The 18,897-nt window shown below is 38.8% G+C and overlaps 1 protein-coding gene across 1 annotated transcript in view; it reads left to right on the top strand.

Annotated features, from left to right (window-relative positions):
• Positions 1-18,897, top strand: part of DNAH6 (dynein axonemal heavy chain 6) — a 206,105-nt gene that overhangs the window by 68,594 nt on the left and 118,614 nt on the right. Inside the window, exons 27-34 of the mRNA XM_018557925.1 lie at positions 1,225-1,380; positions 3,018-3,179; positions 3,458-3,595; positions 8,360-8,527; positions 10,679-10,827; positions 12,680-12,787; positions 13,356-13,911; positions 15,319-15,441. Coding sequence (XP_018413427.1) covers positions 1,225-1,380; positions 3,018-3,179; positions 3,458-3,595; positions 8,360-8,527; positions 10,679-10,827; positions 12,680-12,787; positions 13,356-13,911; positions 15,319-15,441 — 1,560 coding nt within the window. The remainder of the gene's footprint in view (positions 1-1,224; positions 1,381-3,017; positions 3,180-3,457; positions 3,596-8,359; positions 8,528-10,678; positions 10,828-12,679; positions 12,788-13,355; positions 13,912-15,318; positions 15,442-18,897) is intronic.

Here is an 18,897-nt window from a genome sequence, read left to right as displayed (position 1 = left end):
GATGATCCGACACTCCCGGAGGAGAGACCAGGGGCCCGCCGCGCGCTGGATAACGATCCGGCGGCCGGCAACTTGCTGGGCCCCCCCAGAGCCTGAGGCCCCGGTGCGCCCGCACCCCCTGCACCGGCGGTAGTTCCGCCACTGCCCCTGTGTGTGTTGTAAAGTAGCCACCACACCAAGCTCTCTCCTGTGATGGACTACAATCTCATGTTTAGTGAGCTAATTTGTAATGAGATTGTAGTCCATCACGGGAGTGAGCTTGGAGCGGTGACTACGTTACAACACACATAGGTACCATTGGGAACAAAGGTAGCCACCCTCCAGAAGGAAGGACAGTGTCAGCACCAATTCAGAGATGATTTGAGGATCTATAGCTGAGTGATACAAAAATAAGATACATTTTTATCATCAGTTAAAGGTTAGCAAGCAGTAGATATATGCAAAAAGTGTAAAAAAAAACGCTTAAAAAGCGGTTTAAACTTACCCCTGTCTTCACCGCGCGCTCCCGTCCGAAAATCCGCAGGTCAGATTTTGGGCCAGGAGACGAGGAGAGACACACGGTAAGTCTATGGACGCGTGCACCCGCATGCAGACACTGTGGGACAGGAAGTGCCATCAAGGACAGAGGTCAGCGCTGGATCGAAGACCAGCAGCAGCGCTGGAGGGACAGATGAAAAGGACAGGTAAGAAGTGGAAGATCGGAATAAGAGACATCATTTAAGGTAAGTGCTTTAATTAACATTGGGGGGAGGGAAAACAGTTTTTGATTTTAATGTCACTTTAAGGTACTTGAATGTATTTTTAAAATGTAACTCCTGAGTTTTACTTTAAGGGAAAAAAAACATTGGAAAGTGAACAGCCTATTTGCCTTTAGTAAATTGTTCCCAGTGACTTGAAATGGGGGACTTTCTCAATACAACAGGAAATCACTAAGCATATTTTATGTGATGGATATGACAGTCAAAAAGGCAAGACGATGACATCTAGATGCATATAGGGAACATCTCAAGGTTTCAGTTTTTAATCATACTCTACTGCAAAGCTGCATTAGCTAAAACACAGTTTGCCCAGTAAGCAGAATAATCAATATGAAAGAGTCAGATGAACTAATGAAGCAAATAAAACTGCATTTATGATGGATATCTTATTTCTAAAACCGAGTATATGGAGAGAAAACCAATGTGAAACAAGCAGTCTATATTTATCTTTGTGTTTTTTATTTAGGTTAACAGCATTGACAGCTTTGAGTGGCAGAGACAGTTGCGTTATTATTGGGACCTTGATTTGGATAACTGTGTGGCCCGGATGGCTTTGTCTCAGTACACCTATGCTTATGAATATCTTGGCTCCTGTGCTCGACTGGTGATCACACCCCTAACTGTGAGAATATTTTCACAATTTTATAATTCAAAGTTGTCATTTGAAAGGACCACTGATTAAAAGTGTCCATGTTTAGTGGAACAAATTGTTTTAAGCTGAACTCCAGACAAATAGCTAAATACACAGATAAAATACATATACGGGAGCTGTTTTGCTTGTCAAAGAATTTGTATTTCTGCCTATCCAGTTCTGGAATTTAAGTCAAATTTGAAGTAAAATTCAGGTAGTTACATTGCTTGCATTGATTTAATCTGCCTGGAGTTCAGCACTAAACGTTGCCTCTGTTAGTATTTAAGGGAAACAGCACATTTATAAAAGCCAAACCATTTACAAGCAGAGGAGAGAAGAGTAGGGAAAAACTTTTATTCCTTTTTTTTTTAAAATAATTCTTTATTTCTAACAATGCCAGGATTTACACCATGTTCCACAACTAGAACACAGCGTTCTACAACACAACACATTGTAAAAAGTTGCAGGTCTCCTTTCCTGAGGATCAGATAGATATAACAATGTTCATGGTATCTAAAATTGTAGCTTATCTTGAATAAATTTTTAACATTTAGGGGTTCACTTATAAAAGTTCCACCTGGCGTATAGCTGGGCGGATTCTTTTTGCATGGCACTAGCACCTCTAAATGGCACTGATAAGTATAGAAAATAAATTGACCCCTAAAATGGGAAATTGGTTAGGTCCATGAAGTGACTCTCATCAATAAAATTAGGGGAGGAGGGTAAAGGGAGGAAACACAGTTTGGGGAGGGCAGATAGGGACAGGTGGGGGTGGGGGGAACTGAAGGGAAAGAGATAGGAAGGGAAGGTGGAGAAGAAGTAAGAGGTGGGTGAAGAGGTAGGGGAAAAAACTAGTGTGTTTTTTCACCTGTGTAACCACTCTTGCTCTTTGTATGTTCCATATCAGCACTAGTTGGCTAGTAGGAAATTAAGTGTAATACTTTTTGTTAGATATACATGTGATGGAGATCAGTCTAAAGTGGACAATCAGACCAGTATATGTTAGCATGTAAAACATTTTACATAGGTTAGTCTACTAATATTCTGCGTTCAGGACTTCCATAACTAGGCAAAGGATATCAAGCTGCTATATTTAAAGCGTGAATGCTTTTAAACAGATCAAAATGAGTGTACAGCACTATATGGCTACACTTCCGTATTCACTTATTATATGGAAGTGTAGATATATAGCGCTGTACACTCATTTTTATCTAAATGCATATGTTGGCTTTGCTTCCTGCTTGTGCCTAGCCAATCCTCCTACCCTTCTTTCATTCTCCTTCTAGTCTTTAGTCATGTGAAATGCACAGAAACAGGGAAGGCAAAATAAAAGCAGATTAAATTGTAGCTTTAAGGCGTGGACGATTCAACATTAGCTAGTGTTAGTCTTGTGGATCTGGTAAGAAAAATAATGAGACTTATATTGTTTTCATTCTCCTTTAACATGTATTTTCTTAAATACATGTTAAATATAATTAGAAAAATAAGTGGTGCACTTGATGTAATTTTGAATAGTTTTTATTTTCCTGTTTATTTAGAATGCTGGGCAAAAGTTTAAAATGATGTTTGCAGATAAACTTTACAATGATTAATAAAAGTGCAATGTATTTGTTTTTTGCTTTCATAAGGACCGATGTTACTTGTGTCTCATGGGTGCACTTCAGCTGGATCTAGGTGGAGCCCCTGCAGGCCCTGCAGGCACAGGAAAAACTGAGACCACCAAGGACCTTGCCAAGGCTCTTGCTATACAGTGTGTAGTGTTTAATTGTTCTGATGGGCTGGATTACAAGGTATTGAACTTGTTGAGTGTGCAGTCAATAATATGCATATTTTAGACTACTAGTATAGGAAGGGTTGAAATAATGATATCTCAGAAAATATTTATATTCCTTTACTAACAATATCAGTCTACATTTTTCATAATTTGCCTGTACTATTTCATGTATTTCACAAAATACTACAATATATTGTATGAATAAGTAGATGTGAATAGTGAAAATCTAAATAAAGAAAGTCAACGTATTAGGACAGCACAACATATTGATAAATACTGATATTTGTTTTGTAGATGATGGGTCGTTTCTTCAGTGGATTGGCTCAGTCTGGAGCCTGGTGCTGTTTTGACGAATTTAACCGAATTGACATTGAGGTTCTTTCTGTAATAGCTCAGCAGCTCATCACAATTAGAAATGCAAAAGCAGGAAAGGTAACTGGTTACTGATACACTGCAATATTTAAAGAAAAATAATTTTACTGTTTATTCTGTGTTTTAGCAATGCACAATAATAGGGATGCACCGATACTTGTACCCAAATGCTCCGACCGGCGGTGCCGTGGGGGAACTGGACGGCAAGTAATGACCTGGGATGATTGGCCAAGAAGCCAGCTCGATGCTGATTGGCCGGGAAGCTGACTTCTGGCCAATCAGCATTGAGTCGGCGGAACAGCTGACTGCTTGCTGATTGGCCGGCAAGCCGACTTCCTGGCCAATCAGCATTGAGTTGGCTTCCTGGCCAATCAGGAAGTTGGCAGCTGGTTCATTAACCCGCCGCCCGGCTGCCTGATTGGCCGGGAAGGCAATTCCATGCTGATTGGCTGGGAAGCCAGTTTCCCGGGCCAAGCACAATCAAGCCGCTCAGACAAGATGGAGCCAGCTTATTGGGCAACCTGGAAACCTGGCTCCATGGCAGCGGAAGCACCGGTATCGGTACTCGGTATCGACGAGTACCGAAAACAAAGTATCGGTACTTGTACTTGATACCGAAAAACTGGTATTGTTGTATCCCTACACAATGAATGCAGATCATATACAGTAACTTCATCTACTAATTATCACTAATCAGTCCTTCCTACTAAATCCCTATGTAAGAAAGCCTGAAATAACTTTTTTAACTAATTTCCTTTTTGCAAGTCTGCATAAATTGTACAAGGATGTGGTGTTTGTTCGGATTAGGCAGCGGTTATTAATGTTTGTTATGGAATTTTTAGACAACTAGCCTACTTCTTAATTCATCCAATTCTACAAACATTATGGAAACTTTATTTTAGTTTCCATTTATTATGTGAATATCTTGAAATTGATCAAAGCTCAGGGAGTTGGATCTAAACAGATGCAGGTCTGGGTCCAAAAAAAAATAAAAATGAACAGAGCTCCATTCTGGAGGACCTGGAAGGGGCAGATTGGTAATTGTAGATGTAATTGGATGTAAACAAACACATGTCTGCTTACATCCAACTCCCCATAGACCAACATGGGTCTGTCAGTTTTGTCCTCCAAAACAAGAGAAAAAAAACCGACTAGACAGATATAACAAGAGTGACATCCATTATGTACTGCTCCGATCAACAGGGAATCTGTACAAAGATCCCATGCTGATCAGAACGGACATCGCCGATGTGAAAGGGAATGAAGGGAGTGATGTACGGAATGGAGTGTAGGTTTAGAAACTGTTATTAGAAGATTAGCTGTCTCCCTCCGCTATCATTAGAAGCAGTGGCGCATATTGAATGTTTTTTTTTTTGAGGCCTACGATCCTAAAAAATGGATGACATGCACTCTGCATTGGAAATATGAATTGTTCTATTTAACCACTTCCGGGTTGCAATACGTCTATAGATAGCGGCCCGTTAAAGGGACTGAAGGGAGTGATGTACGGAATGGAGTGTAGGTTTAGAAACTGTTATTAGAAGATTAGCTGTCTCCCTCCGCTATCATTGGAAGCAGTGGCGCATATTGAATGGGTTTTTTTTTAGGCCTGCGATCCTAAAAAATGGATGACATGCACTCGGCATTGGAAATATGAATCGTTCTATTTAACCACTTCCGGGCCGCAATACGTCTATAGATAGCGACCCGTTAAAGTGGTTAAAACAAGAACCGCTGATCTCTCCCTTGATCACTGGACCCAGAAGTGATGTGTATTACATCACTTCCGGTGTCACTGTACACAGTCCCTGGCTCTTAGAGCCAGGAGATGAAGCTGGGGAAGCAGATATTTGCTTTCTCGGCTTCTTTGGGGTCCCCTATGTAATAGCAATAGGGTTAGTGTAAAAAAAAATAAATAAAGTGTTTAAAAGTTATAAAAATGAAAGTAGCATAAAAAAAGCAAACTTTTTTTTAAAGTCCCCCGGCCCCCATGTGCACGCACATACACGCACAAACATGCGTCGGTGCGCCTACGTGCGAAAACGACAATTGCGCTGCACATGTTACATATTGCCGCGAACGTTGGAGTGAGAGCAATAATTCTAGCGCTGTCAATCACTGTTAGCACTAAACTGATGAGCGGTAAAAGTGTTTAAAATGTTCCCTATGGGAAATTCAGCGTATAGACTTTTTCTGTGGCTTCACAGGCGAACGCAATTTTAAGGCTTGACATGTTTGGTATCTATTTACCCGGCGTGACCCCGTCTTTCATATTTTACCAAAAATTGGGTATCATATTGTGTTTCTGTGCACTAAATTTTAATTTGGTTTATTTTTCCCTAAAAATACTGGTTTGATAAACATTTGCGCAAAAACCGTGCAACGTAAAAAAAAATGCAACTAGCATTTTTTTTATTCTACAGGGCTTCTGCTTTCAGAACATATCCCATTGTTTGGGGGTCTGAAGCTGTTTTCTAGCCAGAAATGTATATTTTATCAAGTGTACGCAAATAGTAAGAAAATGCCCTGGACTGCAAGTGGGTAAACAAGTGTTGCTTATTTGTGCAGGTATATTTATTTATAGCCAAGGGAGGAAGGTTCAATAGGAAACTCATTTCAGCCTGCCATATTTTGCACTTGACATAGCCACAGGTAGGCCAGCGGTGTATTAAAGGCAGGCTCACATGGTGAGGTGGTACTATTTTTTTTAAGGACAAAGCTCAAAGGAGGAAAAAGTATAGGTTCCTTTGTCCACCTTGTCAAGCATGAGTGCCAGGCATTGCCAAGGATACCAAATCAAGTTCCCTGAGCTTTTGCCCAAGATGTGAAATAGAGATTGTTAGATAAAACAATCTCCATTTCACATCTAAATAAATAAAAACTACATAAGTGTTTTTCTAGGACTTTTTATGAATTTGATGCAAAGTTGTTTAGGAGTTGTGCTTCTCTGTGTAAGAATTGTTAGCCAACCAAGCAGTTTAAGCTGAAAATGCATATTCCTCCTTTAGCCTGGCTGTCTAAAATTTGTGTTCTGCTACTTTACTTTTATGTAAATAAAAAACAGCTTTTTGGGTCTAAATTGTATCTAAACTCAATATATTTTTTTTTTTAGTTTTTTAGTAGGGAAGGGTTAGAGCCTTCACTAGGGACATAGAATCACACTTCACAGATTTGTGAACAACCCCTGTGTGGTTGTACAGCTAAACAGTGGTGCCGTATAAATCCAACAATAAGAAGAAACAGTTGTAAATCCAGATGAAAGACCTCTCTGTAGCTGTGCCCTTTATATGTTGGTATATTTTTCTTGCTGATGTGGGACTTCAATAAACGTTTCATCTGGATCTACAACTGGCGTGTTGACTGTTTCTTTTTATTATTAGGTTATTATTGCAGTGGTGAAATCCACCCTCTCTATTTGTCCTAGTGATTATTGTCACCCAGAATGAAAGTAAGAAAAAAATCCCAAATTCTGACTTGTCACCAGAACAGAATAGAGGGAAAATGTTCCAATGAAGACACTTGTTCGGGTGACAGCTTTGTTAGAGAGGCTTTCCTTTACTCTAGGGAGATCTCCTTTCACTTCCTGTTGAGCTCTGAAAAATTAATGGAGACAAAAAGTAAACAAAAATAAAATTGAAAGGAATTTTAACACTACCTTTAGATGTCTGTGAAGGTTCTCATTCATCCAGGTCATGGTATATCTGTAAAAATTAAGTCAAGGCAACTGGACTTTCACTTATTTAAAAAAAACCAACCAGCTTTCTCAATTCAGAATGACCTGTACAAAAATTATCTGGGAATAAATACGGTGAATGTTGCTCCAATCCACCTAATCTGTTAGTCACAACCAGGTGTTGATTACATTTGCATAATTGGAGCTAAGTGTTAATAACCTTCCCAGAGAGAGGTGTTAAAACAGCAAGTTTTAAAACAAGTCATTCTGAATTGAGGGATATCTATCTATCTATCTATCTATCTATCTATCTATCTATCTATCTATCTATCTATCTATCTATCTATCTATCTGTCATTCATCTCTCTATCTATATTGGAACATTGCCCCTTTCCCACTTTTTTTGAAAAATGTTATCTTGATTATTATGTTCTATGAAATGAACATAACAGATAGCTAGCACCTCTTGTCAAAAATTAAACATGTTTCTGAATGCTGAAAAGATAAAATTCATGCTGGCATCTTATATCTCTTAGAGACTTCAGTAGTGGGACGTCTCCACCAGCATTCTTATTTTATCCATGCATTTCCTATGGATTATTTAAAATGCAGAAAAAAACATGATTTGGGAGAGCTGTTGTGTGAGAACGACACTTGTATTATGATCTTGTGAAAAAAAAGTATGATCCTCTGATCTGCAAGTAAATGTGGGGAAAAATATAGAGAAACACTAAATACAATATATTATAATATACTGAATACTATTAATACATGTATAAGCTGCATACGATTTTAGAATACAGTATTTTTTTTTTTTAAGAGGCTCTCTGAATAGAGATCTTGATGCTGGGTCACATTTTGTGGGTTTTACCTAAGAAAATGATGTGGTCATCTCTTGCACAGGCGCTAATTCTGTGTAATCAAGTCCTTATCCTTTGTTTTTATCTATCCCCTGTCTGTCTTTGGAACTAAAGCTGAAGACCTGAGAAAGTTTTCATCGATAGAATGCAGCCCAGTATTGGTTGAAGCTCTTCTTTAACTATGTACCTGTCTATCTTTTATAAAGAATTGTATCATGATCTCCATCCTCTTGCTTGTACATGTAGATTATTTATAACAAATATCATGCTCTTCTCTGCTTTGCTTTTTAGCTATCCAGATTCATGTTTGAAGGCCGTGAGATTAAGCTGGTTATGACATGTGCAGCATTTATCACGATGAATCCTGGTTATGCCGGAAGGACTGAGTTGCCTGACAACCTCAAGGCTCTCTTTAGACCATTCTCCATGATGGTGCCAAATTATGCCTTGATTGCAGAGGTAAATGCATGCATAATAATATTATAAATAGGGATGCACCGATACCAAGTACCGTACTCGGTACAAGTAAAAATACAAGTACAGATACTTTTCCAGCTCCAAGCCTACACTAGAGAAAAATTCAAAAGTTAGGAGGCAGCTGTCATTTGTAAGGAGCAAAGCAAGGTCCATAAAGACATGGATGAGCGCGTTTGGGGTGGAGGAACTTGACTGGCTTGCACAGAGTCCTGAACTCAACCCAATAGAACACCTTTGGGGTGAATTATAGTGGAGACTGCGAGCCAGGCATTCTCGTCCAACATCAGTACCTGACCTCACAAATACGCTTCTGGAAGAATGGTCAAACATTCCCATAGACACACTCCTAAACCTTGTGGACAACCTTCCCAGAAGAGTTGAAGCTGTTATAGCTGCAAAGGGTGGGCCAACTCAATATTGAACCCTACGAACTAAGACTGGGATGCCATTAAAGTTCATGTGTGTGTAAAGGCAGGCGTCCCAATACTTTTGGTAATATAGTGTATATTCATTATTAAACTGTACGACTACATACACCCACTGGCATAAACTTATCTTTTCAAATTCTATATTCCTCATTTATATTAGTGTTATATGTACTGCTTGAAAAAAGGTACCTCCAAAAAGGAGAAGAGGCCTCTGGGTACTTTCCAGATTTACATTACAGATGTTTAAATAAATGCCTTATCCACTGATTTGTTGACTTATCACCTTACTTATCACCTTACTCAGAACACATACTCTTGCACAGTATAATTTTTGAGACTCTTCAACATGTGGCTGGTAGTTGTGGTAAGTTTTAACAGACATTATATCAGTGAAGGTTTTCGTACTTGTACTAATTACTGAAATTAGGTCATACCTGTTTAGCTTCACGCTGACTGGAACCGCCAGCTGTATGATGAAGCAACCCATCACTCCAGAACACTTCTGTCCATAGGTATGGTTTCTGAGCAATGCTTTATAAACCTAATGGGTGGACCAATTTTAATAAACTACCATATGAATATGACTATAACCTAGAAGCCATTACTGCAACAAGACTTAGAGGTGAACTATAATGATTTTGGTTCTGTCTTGTTTACATTTAAAAAATATGTGTACTTTTGATTTTGATTTCAGAAATAAACATTTATTGCTGGGTGACACAGCTGTTTACATTCAGACTGTTTAAAAATTTGTATGAAGTCATACAAGCAGATTGGGGGACGACCCACTCCTTATATATCTGTGTGTGTAATCTGAGCTTCTGTTATTGACTTCTGTAAACAAAAAGCTTTTTTCCAGCAATTAAGATCGATCCAGTAAGCATGTGAAAAAGGGCATAATGCACCACCTGCTGAGTGAAAATACTAAATGTTAATAAATAAAATGTATGTCCCTTTAAACAAAATGTTTTTGTTTTGGGCAGATTGGTAACTGGATATATTGATAGATTTGAGTTTATAAGGATTAGTCATTTTACAATATTTGCTAAGCATATTGTTTATCTTTTTTTAAATGACTGGTACAGTGATTTGAGTCCTGACAGAGAAAAGTGCTTTATAAATACTAATCACAACATTACCTGGTTTTCTTCAAAGTGTGAAAAAGGAGCTCTTAAAAATGATCTAATTGGCAAAAATGCACATTTTACAGTACACTTTTTACAGTACAGCTACTTATTGACCTACCTGTTTAACGACTGCTGGGACTTACAGCCAGCTGCCCAACCAATCGATATTGTGCAATGTACGAGAACTTGGGTCAAGCTTGTCTCACATCACCCTTTCTGAGTATCGTTCCCGCAGTAGTAAGGCCGTATTCACTACTGTATTGTACATTAATATTTACATTAGCTGACTTCCTCTAATCATCGCGTAGCAACTAATTTGCTTTACAACCTAGGTGCAGGAACAGAACTCGGTCAGTAAGTGAGGCATTTCTGTATTAGTTTTGCTAGAAGTGGTAGTAAAAAAAACAAAACAGCTCACCTTAATAAAATGATGTACAGTAAATCTAGCCGCTTTCAGAAGAATATCTAAAAAAAGGTAAAATAACTATAGTTTGCCTTTAAAAATGACACTTTAGTGATTTAATTGAATGTAGACTAACGCTAGTTGAATGTCGACTAACTCAATTTATTTATTGTAGGTTATTCTCTATTCGGAAGGATTTGAGTCCAGTAAAGTTTTGGCCAGGAAGATGACACAAATGTATAAACTGTGCAGTGAACAGTTATCACAACAAGATCACTATGATTTCGGCATGAGAGCTGTAAAATCTGTCTTGGTCATGGCTGGGTAAGAAATGGGGTAATATTTAATTATTATTGCAATCATGGCTTAGTGCAGTTGAATCATTTGGGGGGTTTCAGATTATTTTATATAAACATTTGAGTTCTGTTGGGACCAAACAAAAATGATAACATCATGGAAACCTGAATACTCATATATCTATTTACATCTCCACCCTGCCATTATTATTTAAAGATAAGGATGCAGCACAAGTTTACATTTTCTTCTCCTACCTTGCTCTATATTTTATATGATATGCAAATGTATGGCACTTACACAGTGTGATTGATTTACTAAACCAGTAGAGCAGGGGCGTAACTAGAAATCACAGGGCCCCATAGCAAAATTTTGTATGGGGCCCTGTGATTTCTAGTTATGCCCACCTGATAACCAAAACAGCCCACCTGAGAGTGACCTTGCAGAGCCCACCATAAACTCTCTATGGTGGGCTCTGCATGTTCTCGGGTGGGCTGGTCAAACCCTCTTACCTGTCAGCCTTGATCCACTGTCTGCCTCCTCCTCCTTCATGGTCGCTGATGGGTCCCACCTCCTCCATCCCTGGGCCCCACCTCCTCAATTTCCAGGTCCCATCTCCTCTGTCCCTGAGCCCCACCTCCTCCTTCACTGCCGACGCCGGGCCCCGGCCTCCTCCTCCGCAGCTGCTGGCTGTCAGTGACTCAGCAGCGGCTGTGAGGAGGAACGTGCCGCTGCACACATCACTGACAGGTTGTCAGTGATCTGAACAGCAACGCGTTCCTTCTCACAGCCGCCAGTGACAGCCAGCAGCCTGAGATGCCATAGCGACCCAGGCGGCCCGCACGGCAACAGGGTTATTGTCCTGGCTGGGCCCCCCAGTTTCCCGTGCCCCATAGTGGCTGCCTGGGGCACTATGGCGATTGTTCCGCCACTGCAGTAGAGAATGTTTACTTAGCTTACTGAATATGGTGAAGCTGTGTTTACTATGAATAGCCAATCATGTCTTGTTGCTTCCTTAGCCCTATTCACAGAAGTCTTTGATTACATGCACGGCAGTGATGATGACTAACATACTGGAAAACAGCTGTATCCAGTTTGGATTAAATGGCTGTATATTATTAGGCTGTATCTGTACTGTAAACTAGTAGTTCTGGGTGTGCAATAGGCCAAGGAGCATAAAGGAATAAAGGAATAATTTGCATGGTTCTGTTCACTATCTTAAAATAAGGAATACGGTAAACCTTTTAATAGCTTTTGCATTTGTGAGGAAAGTGAGATTTGTAGATAGTCTTTTTGCAGTAATCATTACTGTGCTTGGCACTTGTTCAGAGCGGGTGGATTTTAAGGTTACCTTTGGTCCACCTCTCAAGAACCTGTTTTATACTTAACCAATTATGTACAAGGTAAAATAAAAGAAATTTGCTTGCACAAAGTTATTGCAGCTTCACCTTATGTAAACATTCTCTACTTCTTTAGTAAATAAACCCTAGTGTCTGAATACATACAAATGAAACTGAGTTTGGATCTGTGAATATGCAGTGCTTATCACTGCTACTTTGTTGTTTTCCTAGCCATGTAGTTTATCTACAAATGGGATGCAAATTATATCAATATCTTTACCACAAGCATTCACTGTTTCAACATATTTAAAGTAGCTTTTTTTATTGCCTCTATAAATATACATGATACAGGTTATGTACTTGTTTTCTTGATTGCTTGGCAAAAAAAATGTTCAGGCTATGATGTCATTAAATGGTACATTGATTAGTCCAGGAAAAGCCAGAAAATGTAAGAAATAGGTGACAAAGTAATTCATATTTTTAATATGATTATAGTTTTTTTTTAAATTATTTATTAGTTAGTTTTCCTTTTACTTTTGAAGCTCACTAAAAAGAGAAAATCCAAATTTAAATGAGGATGTTGTCCTAATTCGTGCTTTACGGGACTCAAATCTACCCAAGTTCCTAACAGACGATGCTGAACTGTTCAGGTGAGCTATATATGTATATATATATAGCAGATTAGTACGTTTTGATCTTTTATTTATGGATAGACAAATTGAATGTTTGTGATTTTGTATGTATTGTCTTTATTATAGCCATGACCAAAAAATATATATTTATTTTTTTACTAAATGTGAAATATTGCATATGAACATTCTTTATTTTTATTTCCATCCAGCAGTTGGAACTCTAGGCTCCTTTTCACATGTTTTAAGAGCTACCAACATGATGCTGTTATGCTTGATAATATGTACCGAAGGGGTCCTGGGGCCGAAGCTAGCCGAAGGATCGGCCGAAGCTACGGCCAGATCCTTCGGCAGCTTTGTGAATAGACCCCTATGTATTAGTATTAGTTCCCATCAGAGCAAGCTATGGTATTTGTTATGAGTGTACCCTCAACTAAAGGAAGCTACTGTTAATATAATTAATATAACAGTGGACTGAAGTCTTTCTGATACCATTAAATGACCTATTTCTTGTGTTTGCAGTGCAATGCTATTAATATAATACTACTGTGTCCCAGTTTCAGACAAAAACTAATTGTTTCTTTTTCAGTGGCATCATATCTGACCTTTTCCCTGGAGTTGTCATTCCTGAACACGACTATGGTTCTTTACAGTCTACCATCATAGATGTAATGCTTGCCCGGGGTCTACAGCCTGTAGGCAATATGGTACACAAAGTTATCCAGTTCTTTGAAACCATGATTGTAAGGCATGGTGTCATGCTGGTTGGTCCAACTGGTGGAGGAAAAACTACAGTTTACCAAATTCTGGCAGATACACTGACCGCCCTATTTAAGGCTGGTGAAACACATCATTTTTACCAACCTGTTAAAACATACGTGCTTAATCCCAAATCAATCACGATGGGTGAACTATATGGAGAGGTTAACAATTTGACCTTGGAGTGGAAGGATGGGTTAATGGCACTGAGCGTTCGGGCAGCTGTGAATGACACGTCAAAGGACCACAAATGGATTGTTTGTGATGGCCCGGTGGACGCTTTGTGGATTGAAAACATGAACACTGTCCTGGATGACAACAAGATGCTTTGTTTGGCAAACAGCGAAAGGATCAAATTCACACCACACATTCATATGGTCTTCGAGGTAAATCTTTATAAAATGATATGTCGTAAAACGATCCACCATCAGAGTTGCCAAATACAGTGATACCTCGGTTCATGAACGCTTCTGTTCACAAACAATTTGGTTCGCGAACAGGAAGTTCGGCAAAATTTTGCTTCTGTTCACGAGCTCCGCTTCGGGTGACGAACACAACCGCAGCCATTTTCCCTGCTCTGACACATGGTCATAGCTTCCTCTAGTCGAGATCATGGTCTGATCACAGTTTGATTTGGTTCCTGACCAGATTCGCGGAACGAATTACGTCCGTGAACCGAGGCACCACTGTGTATGGAAACCTTTTGAGGTTATGATAGAGCCATTACTTTTTAAATTGTAAGAATCAGCCTGCACTAAGTACTTATTCTAGCAAAACATAACCTTTTCAAGTATTAGAACTGACCCCAGAGTCATATTTTTCTAATTTTGCATAATGGCAAAAATGGCATTTATCAAAGAACCATTTTCTGGCTAAATGAAACCACGGTTGTTAGTTTCACATAGTGATGGTGTAAGAGTTATTTGTATTTCCTTATCCTGGAATGTGAAGCTAAGTAACATTAATCTAGATAACTGCATAAAGACGTAAATATAGAAGATTTCTACTGTAGCCATCATGTGGTTTGTGATATTTAAGTATATTAAAGTATATTAAACAGTTTAAGTGAATGTAAGTAAGCTGATAAAGAGTACTATTATTTTTACTATATATATATTATTACTAGTATCTCTAGTCATATTATATACTAGTCATAATATATTTACTATATATTACTAGTATCTCTAGTCACTGTAACTAGGGATGAGAGTATGGATTTTGCTGCACAACTACAGCAGAAATTCTCACTTTTTCCCATTGAATTGTTTAGGTAAAATTCACTTTAAAAAAAAAATTTTTTTGTCTATTAGTAGGATTTTTTCGTGTTATTTGCATATCTGTGTGTGTATTTGATCCTTATTATTGTACTGTCACTCTAAATTTCTGGGTTTTCTTTTTTTTCCCCCTTCTGTCTGATTTTTTTTCCTTCTCTGAAAAAAAAGTATAAAAACAATAAGGCTAAAGAGGGGCTGTTTTTTTGGCACAGGGACATGTCCAGGGCAGGAGTGTCTGGTACCCTCAAGAGCCAATTAAAACCAATTATGCGCCCTGAAAAGCCACTGAAAACCACCCTAACGTTGTCCATTGTCCCATAGTCTCCGTTGCCAGAATGACAACATTTTACTGAAACTTAAAATGCAATCTTGCTTAGTTATCCCTGTGTATAATCCGTTACGTTATAGTAAAGCGGGCTATTATAAAGTAATGTTATAGTTAGGCGGGCTATTATAAAATAATGTTAACTTCAGTAGTGCAGTCCAATACTCTCTTACTGAACATTTTTTTACTTGCAGGTCCAAGATCTAAAAGTGGCATCTCCTGCCACAGTAAGCCGGTGTGGTATGGTATACATTGATCCAGATGAGCTGAAGTGGATGCCCTATGTGCAGACCTGGACAGCTGGCCTATCAAGCAAAGTAGGTGCTTGATCAGCACTTTCCACATGTGCTGATGTGATTGATTACAAATACATGCAAGCATTACAAAATGCAGGCTAGCATTACAGTCTGCCTAATAATGGCCTAAAACACGGTTACATCTCATATATCATCATTACGTTCCCCTTGCACAGTCTTGTTAATTCTACTGTCCCATTTTACTCAACCTGCCATTACTCTTTCTTCCACCTGGCAGTGAGCCATGATTTTATTTGTCAGAATGAGAAGCCACAGCAGATAAATGCATGCGAAAAGCTAGGGCGAATTATCATGTACTCTGTACCAGTTCCTAAGGGAAACAAAATATGCAAGCAAGCTTCTTGTGACTTGCATGTCTCTTGTCTTAATAATTACTCAGTTATGATCATATTTCTTCCCTCCTGTTATTTCCTATTTAACTCCACTGACATCATCCTCCCATGATATTATCAGTTATCAGTCTGCCATAATGGGATACGGTTTCTACTTATTACCATATGCACACATAATTGCATGGAAGATTAACACTGATTAATCCATCTATTTAAAAAGCCCCTTAATACCTGGGGAAATGAGCTTTGATAGATGAAAAAACAAAACAACCAATCACAGCTTAGTGTAGTAAGAATAAATCATTTCTGATTGGTTGCTATGGGTTACTGCTTATAGATCCTGCTCTGTAGTATTATTATTTCATTATCTTTAACCACTTGCCGTCCACCCGTTGCAAAGAAACAGACGGACGTCAGTCGCATTGGCGGGTTGCCGTCTCCAGACGGCATTTTTTTCTGCTCCCGCGCTAGGGGGCAGAAAAAACCCGTCCAATGTAAAGAGCCGTTGACGGCTGTTTCACATATACCCGATCGGCGGCTCTATAGCCTGCCGATCGTGTATATGTGCTGGCTGCGTGACCCCCTCTCCCCCCTCGAGTGCTGCCGCCACTGTCGCCCCCCCTCCTGACCCCTCACCTTCAATCCCAGGATCCGCTGCCCCATCTGCGGCCCAGGACCGACTCGGGAGGGCATCAGGAGGTAAGATGGGAGGGAGATCAGCATCTTCCTCCTTGCTGACCTCCCTCCGTGCTGTGAATGCAGAAGTGAAGTGTATTACCTCACTTCCGCATTTACCTGTCAGTCATCTGGCTGCTATAGCCAGAGAGAAGAAGCTGATGAAGCAGATCTCTGCTTCATCAGCTTCTTTTGGGGTCCGTAGGTGACATTAGGGGTCCTGGAGACCCCTAATGTCTCCATAAAGAGGATCTGTCAGTGTGCCTTTGCTATTATATAGGGGGAATGTTATCCCCATATGTAATAACAATAACAATAAGTGTAAAAAAAAATAAATATAAATAAAAAAAGTTTAAAAAAAATAAGTCACAAATAAAAAAAAGTTTAAAAAACCCCCCAAAAATTCCTAAGTTCCCCACCCCCACGTTTACGCACATATAAACGTAAATACACGTCCGGTGCACCAGCGCACGAAAGTGACAATTGCGCTACACACGTTACATATCGCCGCGAACGTCGCAGGGAGAGCAATCATTTTAGGGCCATCAATCACTGATAACACTAAACTGATGAGCGATAAAAGCTTTTAAAGCGTCGCCTGTGGCCAATTTTGGGTATTATAGTTTTTTGAGGTTTTGCCCGCGCACGCAATTTTAAGGCTTGACATGTTTGGTGTCTTTTTACCCGACATGACCCCGTCTCTTATATTTTACCAAAAAATTGGGTACTAATAAATGTTTTATCATGTAATATAGGGGAAACAGTTTTAAAAAAAAACAATTTTGGTAATTTTTCCTTAATATAGTAAAAAATTAAAACCGCAGTGGTGATTAAATACCACCAAAAGAAAGCTCTATCTGTCCCCCAAAATATGGTATAAAATGTATTTCAGTACAGCGTTGCATGACGGAATAAATGTCAGTCAAAGTACTGCAGCGCTGAATACTGAAAAATGTCCTGGATGTGAAGGGGGTGTAACACAGCAGACTTCAACTGGTTAATGCTGCATAATTCTTTTCATTTTTTTTTCTAAAGTGAATTCAAAGTTATTTAAAACTGGACTCCAGGGAAAAAATATAGCAAGCAAATGAAATACAGGGATCTGTTTACCTTTCAAAGAATGTGTTTCTCTGTCCATAATGGGTTTGCCCAGCCCTCTGTTACAGTTATAGACTCTCCACCCCCAGGATACTGATTAGGCAGTAAAAGACTGCTGTACATTAGTTACATCCAACAAATACATTTAATAATTTATGAATGAATACAGTACAGAGCTGCATTAACTTTTATCTTTTATATTTGCCTAGAGCTTTAAATACTATATTTTAGCTACAACATATGCACCAGTAAACTGACACTTATTTCTCAACGACCAAAGGAAATGTTCAAAAAAATCAAATCAGTAAGGGCTTCCTTTGTTATAGGGATCGTTTATTTTAAGTTTTAAAAGACGCAAACCATAGATGTAATATTTGTATATAATTATTGTGGATTTTATTCCCAAATCACCTATCTCTGTTCTGAAAAAAAAAAAAATTGTGTTGCCATATCCTTTCCCAAATTGTCTGCAAAAAATGTCTGCCTTCATTGTTACCACCTGGACAATCTCACGGTTGTAATAAGAAAGGGCCATTATCTTGACCCTTATAGCTGTCAAGGGTCTTAACCCCCTTTTCCAGGGGATGTCTCTAATTTAAATTGTGCATACTTCTAGAAAAAACAATTAGTAATTCACACAAGGCAGACATTAACATGGTTATTCACAAAAGGGTGAAGAGTTTGTAATTTTTCCAAATCAGCTATTTTGGCCTAGATTGTTAATTTCTCCTGCCTCCTCCAAACTCTTCATCCTTTTGTGAATAACCCTGTAAATGTCATACACAGAGAATAGAGAATGTCTCGAAATATCACAACGGCAAGATATCAAAGCTGCGAAAAAAAAAATATATATATACAATATCTATATACAGTAAACTCCCAGTTATCCGCTACCCATGTGGATTAATGGATGCCGGATAACTGTAGTTTCTCGTTGCTTGATAGTTAGTAGGCTGGCTATTGCTTCTGCCCCTTGTTTACATTCACTTGCCAGCTGCAGAATCTAACCGTCGGCCGCAGCAAAATGTAAGCAGAGAAATTTGTTAGCAACTAGATACTTTTCAGAGGTCCGATATTGTTCTATGTACAATCCTTGTTTTATTGATTTCATGTAATAATCTACTTTTTTGAGGTTGTGGATTTGGGGTTCTTGGGGTTTTCATGAGCTGTAAGCCATAATCATCACAATTATGACAAATCACGGCTTGAATTATCTTGCTTTGCATGTAATAAGTCTATCTCATAGATTAGTTTCACCTTTTAAGTTGCATTAGTTGAAATGCAATGAACTTTGCACAATATTCTAATTATTCGAGTTTCACCTGTGTATATATATATATATATACACATA

The sequence above is a fragment of the Nanorana parkeri genome, unplaced genomic scaffold (assembly GCF_000935625.1).
Source record: "Nanorana parkeri isolate BGI_ZX_2015 unplaced genomic scaffold, ASM93562v1 scaffold310, whole genome shotgun sequence".
In the NCBI taxonomy this organism is placed as follows: Eukaryota; Metazoa; Chordata; class Amphibia; order Anura; family Dicroglossidae; genus Nanorana; species Nanorana parkeri.
The sequence above is the reverse complement of the archived record's forward strand: the minus strand, read 5'-3'. Positions and strand labels throughout refer to the sequence as shown.